Source organism: Mustelus asterias, chromosome 3 (assembly GCF_964213995.1).
Source record: "Mustelus asterias chromosome 3, sMusAst1.hap1.1, whole genome shotgun sequence".
NCBI lineage: Eukaryota > Metazoa > Chordata > Chondrichthyes > Carcharhiniformes > Triakidae > Mustelus > Mustelus asterias.
This window is the reverse complement of record NC_135803.1, coordinates 134,691,357-134,706,640: the sequence shown is the minus strand read 5'-3', so window position 1 is coordinate 134,706,640 and position 15,284 is coordinate 134,691,357. Positions and strand designations below refer to the sequence as shown.

Sequence of the window (15,284 nt, the reverse complement as noted above, 5' to 3'; positions counted from 1 at the left end):
TCAAGAGGTACACAAGTAAAGCACAATTTGAAGTTTCCCTTCTGGAATAAGGTCGTTAACTCAACTTGCCACTATTCAGGTCAGCTCAGAAAGTGGTGGGGAGAACTCCCAATGAGTGCTGTCAATCCAGCTTCCAGGGAACATCACATCATAAATGCTGTCAAAACAGATGTGTTTGGTTTTAAACCCAAGCAGCTAAGAAATAAGCTGTTTCCAGGGAAATAGCTGGACTTGAATCCCATGTTGTACAGAATGAGCTCATTATTTCTCTACCTATTGAATTGTAGAATTCCTGGGGGTTGATAGGAAATGCACAGATTTCTAATCTCCAGAAAATTCTGACTATTTTCCTCCACTGCTACCTTCTTGCTTTATTACTGTGCATCACATTTCCTGTCAAATGTTCGCATCGCTGGACCACAGGCTTTCTCTGCAATCTGTTCCACGATTGAAGTAGATTTGTGGCTGGATGTTGGCATTGAAGTAAATGCTTACAAAGGCCTACTGCAAATTGATGTTAACAAACTACAAGATCGTAGTGGCACAAAAAAATGTTCAAAGCACCACACCCAAGAACTTGCTTTCTTTAGCAGAAAAAATACAAATGTGTTTGCAGAACTTATATGTTCAAATGGTTAAGGGATGTCTTACTTGGGTGTCAGTAACACATACAAATCAATTACTATTGTACAGATTCACGCAGTAGGACTGGAACTAGAATCTGGCACAGTCAATGAATATTCCGACAGAGGGGGAAGGTAGGACAAACAAATCCAGAGCTCCCTGGTTGAAGAAGGAGATCGAGTTTAAGAAAAAGCACATCTCTGACAGATGTCAAGTGCATAATACAACCAAGAACCAAACTGAATTTTCTATTTTCAGAGAAGAATTGAAAAATCTAATGAGAGAAGCAAAAGGAGAGCATGAGAAGATTTTGGCAGCCAACACAAGGAAACTTCTGTCTTCTGTAGCATTTAATAGTAAAATGATGGTAAAAAGAATAGGGGCCAAAAAGGGAATTAACACATGGAGGAGGTCTGGACAAAGTAAATAGGGAGAATCTGTTCCTAGTGGCTGATGAATCATGAACCAGAATGCACAGATTTAAGTTGAGGCTACCTCGTTGAATGTTTTTAAGGCAAAGATAGATAGATTTGAGAACAGTAAAAGAATTAAGGGTTATGGTGAGTGGGCTGGTAAGCAGAGCTGAGTCCATGAAAAGATCAGCCATGATCTTATTGGATGACTGAGCAAGCTCAAGGTGCCAAGTGGCCTACTCCTGCTCCAAGTGCTTATGTTCTTATAATTGGCAAAAGCAGCAATGACAACATGAGGTAAAACTTCTCAATGCAGCGAATGTTTAGGAGCTGGAACACACTGCGCAGGAGTGTGGTGGAGGAAAGGTTCAACTGAGGTCCTCAAAAGAGGATTGGATCATAATCTGAAAAGAATGTGCAGGGCCTTGGGACGAAGGTGGGGAGTGGCACTAGATGAACTGCTCCATTTGAGGGCCAGCATACACATGATGGGTCAAATTGCCTCCTCTGTTGCTGTAACCATTCTATGATTCTGCTGAGTGACTACATGGATACAACCAACAATTAGAATATGCTGTGGTATAAAAATCAGCATTTGAGGTAAACAAATGGTGGAATACTTTGCCTGACACAACACAAAAGAAAGCAATTTTAATTGTTCCTGCATTGAATATAGACAATAGATGTAAATTAGTTAATTTCTCCATTTCTAATTAAAGCCACCACAGCAGAAATTTCTTCAACAAATAAATATTTCCATTAAAGCATCTGCAAAGCCATAGCATGAAGCTTAACCATCTAACAATTCACGGCATTGTAACAGAACTTAACTAATTTACCAAAAGAATAAAAGATTATTGCACGAATGAGCAGTACAGATTAAATAAGCTTCATTACAGACTGTACTGAGGCGTGAAAAAAAAAGAACCATTAATGAATCCATTTTTTTTGCATTCAAAGCACAAGTGCCACTGAATCCAGATTTCAGTGCAATCAGTCAGCCCATAAAGAGTAGAACATCAAAGAGCACAATTTCATTTAAATACTGCACTCCAATGGGAATACATTGATATGAAGAGTGGTAACTGAACACAAACCTGACACTCCGTGAGCTCTCTCCTTCGTACCTATGAAGTAAAAAGCAAATAATTAGTCCAAAAGTAAAATATGAAAAGGGATTTTAAGCAGCTTTGCATTTAATTTGATGCTTTCAAAACTAACTACCAAAAAATGGTTTGAAGTAACGAATACCCCGAATCGGTTTAAAATCCAATTGCATTGTCACAAGATATTTTATTCAACATTATTATAATTGAGGAGGCAGAACAAACAAAGAAAAGTACAGCACAGGAACAGGCCTTTCGGCCCTCCAAGCCTGTGCCGATCATGATGCCCTAACTGAACTAAAAAAAAAATTTCTGTCCTTACTCGGATCACATCCCTCTATTCCCTCCCTATTCATGTACCCATCCGGATGCCTCTTAAATGTTGCTAATGTGCCTGCTTCCACCACCACCACCGCCAGCGCTTTCCAGGCACCCGCCACCCTCTGCGTGAAAAAATTCCCCCGCACATCTCCCTTAAACTTTTCCCCTCTTACCTTGAACCTGTGCTCCCTTGTAATTGACACCTGCACCCTGGGAAAAAGCCTCTGTCTATCTACCCTGTCTTTGCCTCCTATAATTTTGTAGATCTCTATCTCCCCTCAGCCTTAGAACACAATTAACAATTTATCACAAAGAAGCACCAAACATCAGAATGAAAGGCTAAATCCAAACCAAAGAATACAGAGTAAAAACTGTGCTTCAAGTTTCATTTTTTAATTGAATAATTAGGGGCCGACGTTTAGGTTGTTTGTTCGGGTGGCATGGTGGCACAGTGCTGCCTCACAATGCCAGGGATCCAGGTTCGTTTCCGGCCTCGGGTCACTGTGTGTGGAGAGTGTGCACGTTCTCTTCGTGTCTGCGTGGGTTTCCTCCAGGTGCTCTGGTTTCCTCCTACGCTCCAAAGGTGTGTGGGTTAGGTTGATTGGCCGTGCTAAATTGATCCTAGTGTCAGGGGGATTAACGGGGCAAATATGTGGGGTTACGGAAATAGGGCCAGAGTGGGATTGTGGTCAGTGCAGACTCGGTGGGCCGAATGGCCTCCTCCTGTATTGTAGGGATTCTGCGATTCCCCTAAATTTGGATCAAAAGGTACATGCAATTCCGCTGCACACTCTTTGGGGCTAAAATAAAATCATGGTTTTAAATTGAGAGTAACGAATAAGATGATTTTTGAAGGGAATTCAATTCTTCAATAATAAATGCACACACCCACTGAAGTGCAACGTCAAAAAGAATTGATATGCACATTAACTGCATCCTTAGCATAATCTTCCTCATGGAATTTCAGGCGGCACGACCCTGCTGACTCCCTTTTAAAAAAGGTAAAAACGTACGAGCTACTGACTTGACAACCAGCAACAAACAATCAAGCATTGCCTTTATAAAGAGGACATGCAATGGGTTGCAGAAATGCAATCCCAACAAGAACTACACATATAAATGGTCATCCTACCCTAAAAACTTAAATGTAAATTATCAATAGAAGCACAAGCATAACGCAACATTTGCATATTATGACAAAATAAATTTAAATGTTTAAAAGGTACTTTTGTGTTGACGGCAGCTATATTTTGTTTGCAGCTGCTAAACAGAGGGTTTACAAATGCCCTCTTGCACAATAAAATTTCTACGTACAGCAAAATGATTTTTTTGGGAAACATTTTGCTGTAAGCCTTCGCTGTTTTGTACATTATGCCCCAACCTGGATCTTAGAATTGAAAGTGAATTTAAATCTACTGGGATCCATTTATCCTTCCTATCCAAAATGGAAATGGTGGTTTAGGCTGAAAACTTATCAGCAGGCCAAACACTGCTGTTATTTATGGATTCAATCTTCTCACTGACATTAGAGATCGTGGGCAAATGCCTGTTCAGAGTTAAACCGCACCTGTTGGATTACCTCCCTTACTAACTTTGTTACAAACATGCAGGTGTTCCTTGCAGGGGTAAGTAATTATCTACATCCAGAACCATTTTAAGTGTTCATTTATTGCAATCCTGTAGAATGCCTTTAGGCCTTTTTTTTCCCCAAGAATACTTAGCTTATAATTACTAGACTTGGGCCACGTTCTTTTTTTGAAAACTGTAACTCTATTTGTTTCATATCTACAGTAGTTGTGGAGCCCTGAAAAATATCAAAGCATCACAAATTTTCTCATTTTGCCATTTTTAAAAAAAAGATATAACCATACAACATATTTTGCTGGTATGGTACAGATGTACTCAAATCAAGAAAATCTAATTATGGTTGAAGTGGAGTAGAGTGAATAGAGAAATTATGAGCCAAATTAATAGCAGATTGCTGTTAGCAAACATTGCAAATTGGCACAATTCTAAATTTAATTAGGCAGTGTGATGCGGGTGGGAACCTGACACCTTCGCCCCAATTAAGTCTTTGGCGACAAGGTTCAGGGACTACCTTCCCAACCTGCCGTGAACAGACGCTCTTAGAATCATACAGTGCAGCAGAGGCCCTTCGGCCCATCAAGTCTGCACCGACACACTTGACCTCCCACCTAATCCCATCTACCAGTTCTCGGCCCATAGCCTTGAATGTTGTGTTGTGACATGCCAAGAGAGTCCCTTGTTCAAAGGCACTTGGTGTCTGATCAATCCCACCATCACTCAACTTGGCCTGGGTTCCATGGCAATTCTGGCCCTTGTGTACTTTATTGGCATCAAACCACCCCAAACACCAAATTCCACAGGTCATGGAATTTAACCCTTGAAGTTTCATGGAGTTCATTCCTGCATCTAATTTAGCATTTCTCACATTGTGATTGGTTAGGACAATTCCCCAGTGGTAATATCAAGCAATGATGAGCTATCAACATCTGATTGGCTCTCAATGAGTGTGACTTCTGGCTTTCAGGATCCTTGACCCTGGGGAAGGCCTGATGCTGCCCAGTTGAGTGAGTGATTAGCACTGAATGTGGCAGCCCTCCCAAAAAGAGGAAACAGAGCCGGAGAGGTCACCAGCTAGAGAGGCTGCATCACCGGTCATGGCAACTATCATTGATTGCTGTAAAAGTCCACCCAGTCACTAATGTCCTTAGAGAGGCCTGCATCACCCCCACATTAAATTCCACCCCGAGGGAAAGGCATTTAGAACTATCAAGATCACAGGTCATCAGTGCATTCACTAACATTCCTCATTCTTGGTTGATGCGCGATTAATTCACTTGGGAGGCTGGATCATACCCAGGAAATAAAGGCTTTTATTAGCAACAAGAATGGAGCACACTATATACAATACAATCCCAGACTAAAGGGTCACTAGGAAGTGCAGTGATCTTTATACTCCTATAGGTAGGCGGAGCCAACCGGAGTGTACCACAGAACAATACCAACAGGTGGAACACCCCAACCCTAACCCCAAGAGTAACATATGTACAAGTACCCATAGTGATAACCATCTATGGTTCAGTACCCATAGTGGTAACCATCTATGGTTCACCACATTGGTACCATGTGATAATCTACACAAATAAATCATAAAACAATTTCTGAGGCATGGAAACTACATGCCAATACTTTTTTAATACATCATTGTACAGTCAACATTCCAAAAATGACATTAGTAATTTAACTATCTACTGTATTATCTGTCAAAAATGTATTGCTTCTTAAAAGCAGCATTGTTTCCTTGCCAACACCTACCCCAAGCTTACACAAAGTGATAGCCACAGCAATTTCTACAATGACATCTAGTTTTAATCAAGTTTTCAAGAGCACCCTACATTTCAGAGAGCTGTGGGCCGAGAACCAGATTGGGTAAGGATAGCAGATTTCCTTCTCTCAAAAGGACATTAGTGACTGGGTGGACTTTTATAGCAATCGATGACAGTTGCCACAACCGGTGAATCCACCATCACCGCCACACAGAAATCAGCCTTATTTAAATTCCAATCAGCTGCCCTAGCAGAACTTGCACCCAGGCCCGCAAAGCACTAGCCTGAGCCTCCGTATTAAGATATCATCACTACGCCACCATCTCCCTAGTGGTAAAACCACCTCGAAAGATGCACAGTGCAAAATACAAATTAAAGAAAAATTAAACTAGACTTTTTTTGGATTTCTCAACTTAAAAAGAAAAGCCAAAAAGAGGCAGATCAGCACATCTAAAAACTTCAGATTTTTGGAAAAGCAACTCAAAGTTATGTTCAGTTCCTTCACACTGTTTCAATCTATTATTCGAGCTAGTACCCCTGATGGTATCACTATGAAGATTTGTTATTGAAGCATTATTTATAAATTCACTTTTGGAAAATGGATATTGATGTCAAGAATCCCTTTTAGGCCTGACTTCAGACTTGCCCATTTAAATTCCGTTGCATGTACTGTCAGATTTTGGAATTTTTCACTATGTTTCCACAGGAAGAATTTGGAAGAAAGAGTTATAGTTAAGTAATGTGCTTTAACTTAAATCAGGATCCCTGCTCTTTATAGCCCTGGGCTATCTTCAGAACAAGAACGGTTAAGTTGTTCATAAGTCAGGCATTGATTTTAGTGAAGGGAATTTGCCAGATTTGTAGGACTTTGTTCTCATATAGGCTACTAAGACTGATTTGACTTATGTCAGCCCCCTAAACAGAGTAATTTTTCCCTCCAAAATGGATGGAGTCATACGAGCGAAGGAGAAAAATGCAAACAATATATAGGCATAGTCAATCTTATTTGACGGGATACTCTGTTCTCCTCCATGACAGGACCTGTTGCGACTTTGGCGCTGCAGCCAAAATTCCATTAACTTTCAGCAGCACCAGAAGATCCCAGCCATGAACCAAGGATGGAAGATTTCGACCATTCGGTCTGGAGAGGGCAGGCAAACTTGCTCATGCTTATCAGCACAACACAGATCCGAAAGGCCAACCAGAACAACAAAGGCCAAGTCAACAGATGAATACAGCACAGTGCAGCACACTGTGTTCCTGTTGAGGTGACCAACTGAATAAATTGAATTCTGCATGGAATATTACCATTACTCCATAAATTCGAACAAAGAACAATACAGCACAGGAACAGGCCCTTCGGCCCTCCAAGCCCGTGCCGCTCCCTGGTCCAAACTAGACCATTCTTTTGTATCCCTCCATTCATGTGGCTGTCTAGATAAGTCTTAAACGTTCCCAGTGTGTCCGCCTCCACCACCTTGCCTGGCAGCGCATTCCAGGCCCCCACCACCCTCTGTGTAAAATATGTCCTTCTGATATCTGTGTTAAACCTCCCCCCCTTCACCTTGAACCTATGACCCCTCGTGAACGTCACCACCGACCTGGGGAAAAGCTTCTCACCTTCCCAAGCGAATCAATAATAGATTCACTTGCTGCTAAGCAGTTTATGAAATTCAAATCCATCCTGGTCTCAGTTTTCAATTTTCCCTTAGAAAAATTGGAGAATACTACACAGAGGAGTGCCTGAAAGACAATAAGAGTACTTCAAATAATTAAAAAATACCATTAAGATCCAGTCTACCCAAATTGCATTGTTAGCTAATGGTCTTAAAACTCCAAACAGCATGACGTTTGGGAAATGTATAGGAGGGACTAGTGCAAGGTGTGTGGTGGTCAGGTTGGCTGTAAATGTTATCAAAAATATGCAATGTTAAAACTTCAGGTAACACGTGGTAAATTGATACCGCATGTGACCTCAACACTGTCTGCTGTTAAAACAAAAATATCTTACAACAGTGTTGACTAATTCGATGCGAGTGAGAACTGACATAATAAGATGGGAAGCTGTGAGCTGTTTAGCAAAAGTTGAACATAAGCCACCAAGATCGTGGGTCAGAGCAAGATGAGCTATATATCAGAACCAAGGTCAGCCATAATAAGGCCATTAAAATGCTGAGAGAGGTAGGGTGGGCAGAGAAAAGGGAAATGGTATCTCTGCTCCAGTCTAAGATAATTAAGCGTCATAACGGCAAGAAAGCTGGAATGATCTGTGCCAGTCTGTTCGGTATGGACCAGACAGGACCACAAATCATCCCACACTTGATCATTCTTTGGGGGAGTGCTGAGTTGTGTGCAGTTCGGGGGGAGGAGGGGAGGCGCCTAAATGTGCCAGAAAGCCCGGCTACAAAGCGATCAAGCGGTGTTTTGAAAGGGTGTCTCAGTGCACTGGGAGATTTCTGCCCTCCCCCCATGGACATCTGGACCCCCCCCCCCCCCCCCAGGCCCCATCCCAACAGCACTGGCACACTGGCAGTGCCTACCTCGCAGTGCCCAATTGACATGGTCAATATGCTAGGTGGGCACTGCCCAGCCATGTCCATGATTACCCAGGGGCTTCAATGACCTCCAAGCCCCCCAGTGTGACCATCACATCTTGTCTCTGCTAATGGGTCGGAAGATCTCTGGAGCTGGGAGAATCCAGCATCGAACAAGCCAAAGATATTCAAATACTACTTTAAATATGCTATTCAGCCTTGCACCCTTTTTGGGCGAGATTCAGCTTACGCCAGTAGCAAGGGACTGGAACAGTTGCCAACTGTTTGGCACTGGGCACAAAATCCATTATTAGACTGGCTCACAATTTTCTGGGATCGGATGATCTGCGTGGTGAGAATAGAAAACCATCCCTTTGATGTCTCACCATTAACTATCAAGGACGCCATAGCTGGAATCTTAGTGCCCCTCTCACCACAGGAATCTGAGCAGGCGAGGGGCGAGCGATGGAAAGGTCCATTGACCTCAGGTAGGATTTTACAGTTTTGGGTTGAGCATGGCTGTAAAATCCCGCCCCATATGTCTCCTGTGCATTGTAACAGCTGTGCCAATAGATGTCCTAAATAAAAACCTAAGATGTAAGCAGGTATCAGAAAATCAAAACCAGAGCAAGCAGGGACATGGTGTGCCATACATCATCTCTGTAATAGCATAAAGGGATTTTGGGTGTTACCCAGAAACAAAAGGAGTCCCAATGAACAAAAAGGACTGGAAAACTTCAGGAGAATTCAAGAGAAACCTTGGAGACTGACCAGACAAAAGAAACTAGAACACAGCTGCAGATTCTGTCCAGGGTTCAACAGGATAATGAAAGAAAGAAACACTCAATTATAAGCTGATAACTACCGCCCAATTAGTACAATTTAATAAGTTTGATGCATACGAATAAAATAGGAAGAAGGCATTGCTGAATCGGGTGCCGGGAATGAGGTGGGTCAAGTGGATCAAGAGTCTTCGGAGAACTCTCGTGAAAGAGTGTTCATCATGGTTTAGATGAGTAAGATGGCAAATAGCAAGAAATCTAAAGTAACTTCAAGAAGGCCAACTTCAATGGAATGAGGGGGAATCTAGCCAGGGCAAAATGGAACAAAAGATTGAGAAAATTAATGGGGGGGGATGTGGGGGCCAGAGAGAGAGAAAGAGGGCAAGGTGGAGATGTATCAAGAACATTTCAAAGAGAGGGGAAGGCAGGCGAACCAATCCCAGAGCTGATTGGATGGCATATGATAGAGACTGTATGACTAAAAACAAAACAAATGATTGTATAGTCAGGTAAGATCTTCAGGATAAACCATGTTTGGGGGGGGGGGGGGGGGGGGGGAGTGAAAAACTACGACTGGCAAGGAGAGAATGAGGATAGAATCATAATTAACATAAAGAGGCCAAAAAACTTCCATCAGCATGTAGATAATAAGTGAATATTAAGAGGTGAGGTGGGTCCTATAGAACCAAAGAAGATGGCATGTGCTCAAAATAAGATGTTTAACAACACCAGGTTAAAGTCCAACAGGTATATTTGGTAGCAAAAGCCACACAAGCTTTCGGAGCCCCAAGCCCCTTCTTCAGGTGAGTGGAACCAAATTTTGCTACCAAATAAACCTGTTGGACTTTAACCTGGTGTTGTTAAACTTCTTACTGTGTTTACCCCAGTCCAACGCCAGCATCTCCACATCATGTGCTCAAAACACAGGGCAAGACTACAGCACTTCACAACTACCTTCCATCATTGTTTATAGGAGGATGCAGACAAAATATCAATAGAAGCAGAGGTGGTAGAGGTAATGAACAGGATGAAAAGAGTCAGGCAGGATGTACTGGAAAATCTGGCTGTGCTTACAGTGGATAGACCTGAACTTAACAGCTTGCATTCCACATTGCGAAAGGAAGTGGGGGCGGAAGGACTTGCCATAATCTTCCAGCCTCCCCTTGATATGGGGGAGATGCCAAAGGATTGGAAAGTGGAAAATGTGACTCTTATCCCCCAAAGTGTGCAACAACATTCCTAGCAACTGCAAACCAGTCAGTTCATCAGCGATGGATAAGGTTTTAAAAACAATAATCAGGGGAAAAAAAAAAATCAGACATTTGGAGATGTTTGATCCAGCTGGCAGCTCCATCACTTCCAGCAGCACCAGAGCTTAGTAGTGGCCACTGCTGGGAATACAAAGCGGCGGCCGGGGTGAGGGGGATGGCGGCTCTGAGAAGCTATATCCCAGGTTTTACAGCAGGGGGTTGGGGGGGTGGGGGGGCAAGAATTAACATTTGGGGTGGGGGATGGGGGTGCCTTTGATGCGAGAAAGCCCCCACTAAATGAGGTGCCCCACCTCTTCTTTCCTACCTTTTTTCCATGCTAGCCTTTGAAAATGGCCTGCCCATTCCCACCCGACTGCCCGTATCATCTGTATAATGTCATGGGCAGCAGAATCCTTGGGTCAATAGCCCAGTTATTGATTAATTGTTTGTTTACATATGGTGGACAAGCTGCCAATTTCAGCACCTGCCCACCCCAGTGTATTACAGGGATGATCGGGAAGGTGATGGACTTCCCACACGTCTTATTTTACATGCGTGTAACCCCCCACCCCCCAACTGCAGAAAACACCCCCAGCAGCGGCAAGTAAAATTCTGCTCTTTATTTCCTTTAGATTCAGATATTTCAAATAAACCCTCGTCAAAATCATCCCCAAAACGTCCTTAAAAAAAATCCAAATCTAATCCACTGTGTATTGCTCAACCACACCTAAAGACCAATTAGTGTATAAACAACAGGTTAAAAAAAAAGGAAAAGACGACAACAAATCCCTTTTTTTAAAACAAAACAGCCACCATTTTCTCCTCCCAGTGTCACTGCTTAGAAATTGTATTTTTTTTTGTCTCCCTGCTAGTTTATCGTTATTTCCAAAGAATTTACTCCTCAAGAGCCCGGGGGGGGGGGGTTTGACAATATCATTGTGCCTTCATATGTCATCATATGTAGCTATAGGAGGATTTAAAAACACGTGTTTGCATATGATTCTTCACCTGGAAGGTAATAAATACCCCTTCAAATTTACCACAATTCCAAAGGAGAAATGAGATAACATGCTTTAAAAACGCTACGCACGCAGAAGTGGATATTTAAAACATATTGCTGATTATTTGCGATTTCCAGCTGAACCAACATTTTCTGGAATGATGGACAGACGGAAAATAAGTTGCAGTAATTTCCTATTTCGATCTTCATGTTCAGAAAGCCAGAGGTCTTCCCATAGCCTACGCACAAAACTTGCACATAATTGCCTTTAAATCACAAGACGACCAGCAACAAAACCTAAAAATACAGGGAAATGCATACAAATCCAGAAACAGATCCAACATGTCATTTCCAGGACTGAAAAAAAAAATGCTGACTCCTTCGCTGGAAATATTTGCCTAAAGCAAAAATGATATTCTCTCAAAGGCTGGTCAGACAGAAATACAAAACGTCTATTCCAGTTCCTGTCATTATCACAAGCAGAACAACAGGATAAAAATGGTGCATCCTTTGATAGTAAACAGCAGGCAGAGTTCTAAATTGCCAGGAGACATCTTATTGCATCTACAACAAAAGACTTTTTGCAGTGCATACACGTCCTGTGACTAGACATTAGAAATAAACCAGTGTCTACTTCTGGACGCTCTCACCAGAATGGTGAGCTGTCACATAAAAAATATTAGGAGTTCTTAAATTGCGAGAAATACCAGATAAAAATATTTTCTGAAGGCTTCAGAATTCATGGCCATTTCCAAAGTCTTGTGTTTTTATTGTTCCTCCCCTTCTCACTGTTTTGCCTCTCCTAGTTGCTCAAATCCTCTGTACAGCAAAACATTTTCAGAGAGAAAGGGCAAGCAATCTACACCCAGCACTCAATCAATAATATTGTATAACTGGTAGCGTTACAATCATAAACTTTCCCTGTAAGTATCTCTTCTGTGGAGCAAATGCTGAATCGAGTAATCAGTTTGGGCTAATTGCAGTTTTCATAGCTGCCCAATTTGAATAAGATTAGGATATGGGAGCCAAGCATGTATATGGGAATAACACTGCTACTTATGTAGAATTTCAGCACATGATGTGGAGATGCCGGCGTTGGACTGGGGTAAACACAGTAAGAAGTCTCACAACACCAGGTTAAAGTCCAACAGGTTTATTTGGTAGCACAAGCCACTAGCTTTCAGAGCGTTGCTCCTTCATCAGGTAAGTGGGAGTTCTGTTCACAAACAGGGCATATAAAGACAAACTCAATTTACAAAATAATGGTTGGAATGCTAGTCTTTACAGGTAATCAAGTCTTAAAAGGTACAGACAATGTGAGTGGAGAGAGTGTTAAGCACAGGTTAAAGAGATGTGTATTGTCTCCAGCCAGGACAGTTAGTGAGATTTTGCAAGCCCAGGCAAGTCGTGGGGGTTACAGATAGTGTGGCATGAGCCCAAGATCTCAGTTGAGTCCGTCCTCATGTGTGCGGAACTTGGCTATCAGTCTCTGCTCAGCGACTCTGCGTTGTCGTGAAGGCCGCCTTGGAGAACGCTTACCCGAAGATGAGAGGCTGAATGCCCATGACCGCTGAAGTGTTCCCCAACAGGAAGGGACCACTCTTGCCTAGTGATTGTCGAGCAGTGTTCATTCAGCACCACAGTGATTGGGATATATACACTGTTGCCATTTTCTATGCAATTCAAATTATTCTCTTCCTTGTGATATAACATGAAACACTAATCTCTTATAAGCTGCTTGTTTGTTGAGTTAGAAATTTGGTGAGGAAGTTACTTTTAAAAAGGCATGGGAAGCACCTGATAAGTGGCATTGGGCGGAAGCAACAATGCCACTTAGAGTCATAGAGTCAGAAGTTTACAGCATGGAAACAGGTCCTTCGACCCAACTTGTCCATGCCACCCAGTTTTTAACCACCAAGCTAGTCCCAATTGCCCGCATTTGGCCCACATCCCTCTATACCCATCTTACACATGTAACTGTCTAAATCCTTTTTAAAAGACAAAATTGTAGCCACAGCCTCTGGCAGCTCGTTTCAGATACTCACCACCCTCTGAGAAAAAAACTGCCCCTCTGGACCCTCTTGTATCCCCCCCCCCCCCCCCCCCCTCACCTTAAACCTATGCCCTCTAGTTTTAGACTCCCCTACCTTTGGGAAAAGATGTTAACTTATCTATGCCCCTCATTATTTTATAGACCTATAAACTTCCATCAAGCCTCTAGAAGTTCTCTGATGGAGCAGTGGAATTGGGACAGAAAGAAGAGTCACTGTCAGGAAGGAGAATCCCTTATAGATGTCAAGACATAACAGTTCATGTATTTTTGGAGAAGTGACACAAAATGTGACCAGCGCCTTGGAAAGCAGATAAAACAAATGATAAATTGGTTTAGGGCTGCAAAGGCAATCCTCAATTTTATTCACCTTTCACCCCATGTAACAGAACTATTACCATAGACTTTTGAAACAAGCAGGGTGGATAAAGGGGAATGTCTGGGTGTGCTGTACTTAGATTTGCAGAAAGCATTTGACAAGTTGCCACATCAAAAGTTATTGTACAAAATCAGAGCTCATAGTGTCGGGATAATATATTAGCATGGATAGAGGATTGGTTAGCCAACCGAAAACAGAATAGGTACAAATCGGTCATTTTTGGTTGTCAAGATGCAATGAGTGGACAGCCACAGGGATAAGTGTCGGGGACTCAAACAACTTACAATCTATATTAATGACTTGGATGGCAGGATCAAATATATGGTTGCTAAATCTGCTGATGATATGAAATAAATTTGCTGATGATATGAAACAAAGTAGGAAAGTAAGTTGTGAAGTGGACATAGCTTTGCAGACTCCTTAAGTTGGTGAGCAAAACTTTGGCAATGGGGTATAATGTAGGAAACGGTGAACTTGTCCACTTTAGCAAGAAGAATAGGAAAGCAATAAACTATTTAAATTGAGAGCGACTGCAAAACTTGATGGTACAGATGGATCTGGGTGTCCTGGTATGCAAAATCACAGAATGTTAGTATGCGGGTACAAGTAATTAGGAAGGTAAATAGAATGTTTGTCGTTTATTGCAAGAGGAATGGAATATTAAAGTAGGGATGTTTTGCTACAGTTGTACAGGGTAGTGGTGAGTCCATATATACTGTGAACAGTTTTAGTTTCCTTATTTAAGAAGAGCTATAATAGCATTAGAAGTAGCTGAGAGAAGGCTCATTTGGCAGATTCCTGAAATGAGGGAGATAGCCTGCGCGGAATGGTTGGGCCTGTATCCATTAGAGTTTGGAAGAATGAGAGGTGATCTTATAGAAACATACAAGATCCTTAGGGGACTTGACTGGGTGGATACTGAAAAGATGTTTCCCCTTGTGGGAGTGACCAGAACTAGGGAACACAGTTTAAAGTTAAGGCATATCCCATTTAAAATGGTGATGAGAATTTTTTTTTTCCTCTGAGACTCTCAAGTCTGTGGAACGTTATTCCTCAGAATGGTGGAGGCAGGGGTATTGAATATTTTTAAGGCTGGAAATGGGAGAGTCAAAGATTGCTAGGGTAGGCAGGAATGTGGAGTTGATGCCACAATCAGATCAGCCGTGATCTTATTGAATGGTGGAACTGGCTCAAGAGGCCACATGGCCTACTCCTGTTTCCAATTCACAAGTTTGTATGCAAATACTTTCCTGCTTTCCATAGCACTCAAATCAGCAGGAAATACTTAACTGCACCTCCTTTCTGCATTCACACACTCACAAACTGCTGCTAGCACAACTACTTCTCCCTATTGTCCACATTGGCTAGATTATTTATTTCATCATTCAGGCTACATGAGAAACCTTTATCTGGTGCACATAACCAACTTCCACTCTTCTTGTAAAAGAAGCTGAACACTCGGGATAGGAGGCAGG

General features: G+C 42.2%; 1 protein-coding gene across 2 annotated transcripts in view; it reads right to left on the bottom strand.

Moving 5' to 3' along the window:
- iqsec1a (IQ motif and Sec7 domain ArfGEF 1a) overlaps positions 1-15,284 on the bottom strand; it is a 468,491-nt gene that overhangs the window by 346,864 nt on the left and 106,343 nt on the right. For both annotated transcript variants that reach the window (XM_078209674.1, XM_078209681.1), the window contains exon 2: positions 2,135-2,164. In XM_078209674.1, coding sequence (XP_078065800.1) covers positions 2,135-2,164 — 30 coding nt within the window. The remainder of the gene's footprint in view (positions 1-2,134; positions 2,165-15,284) is intronic.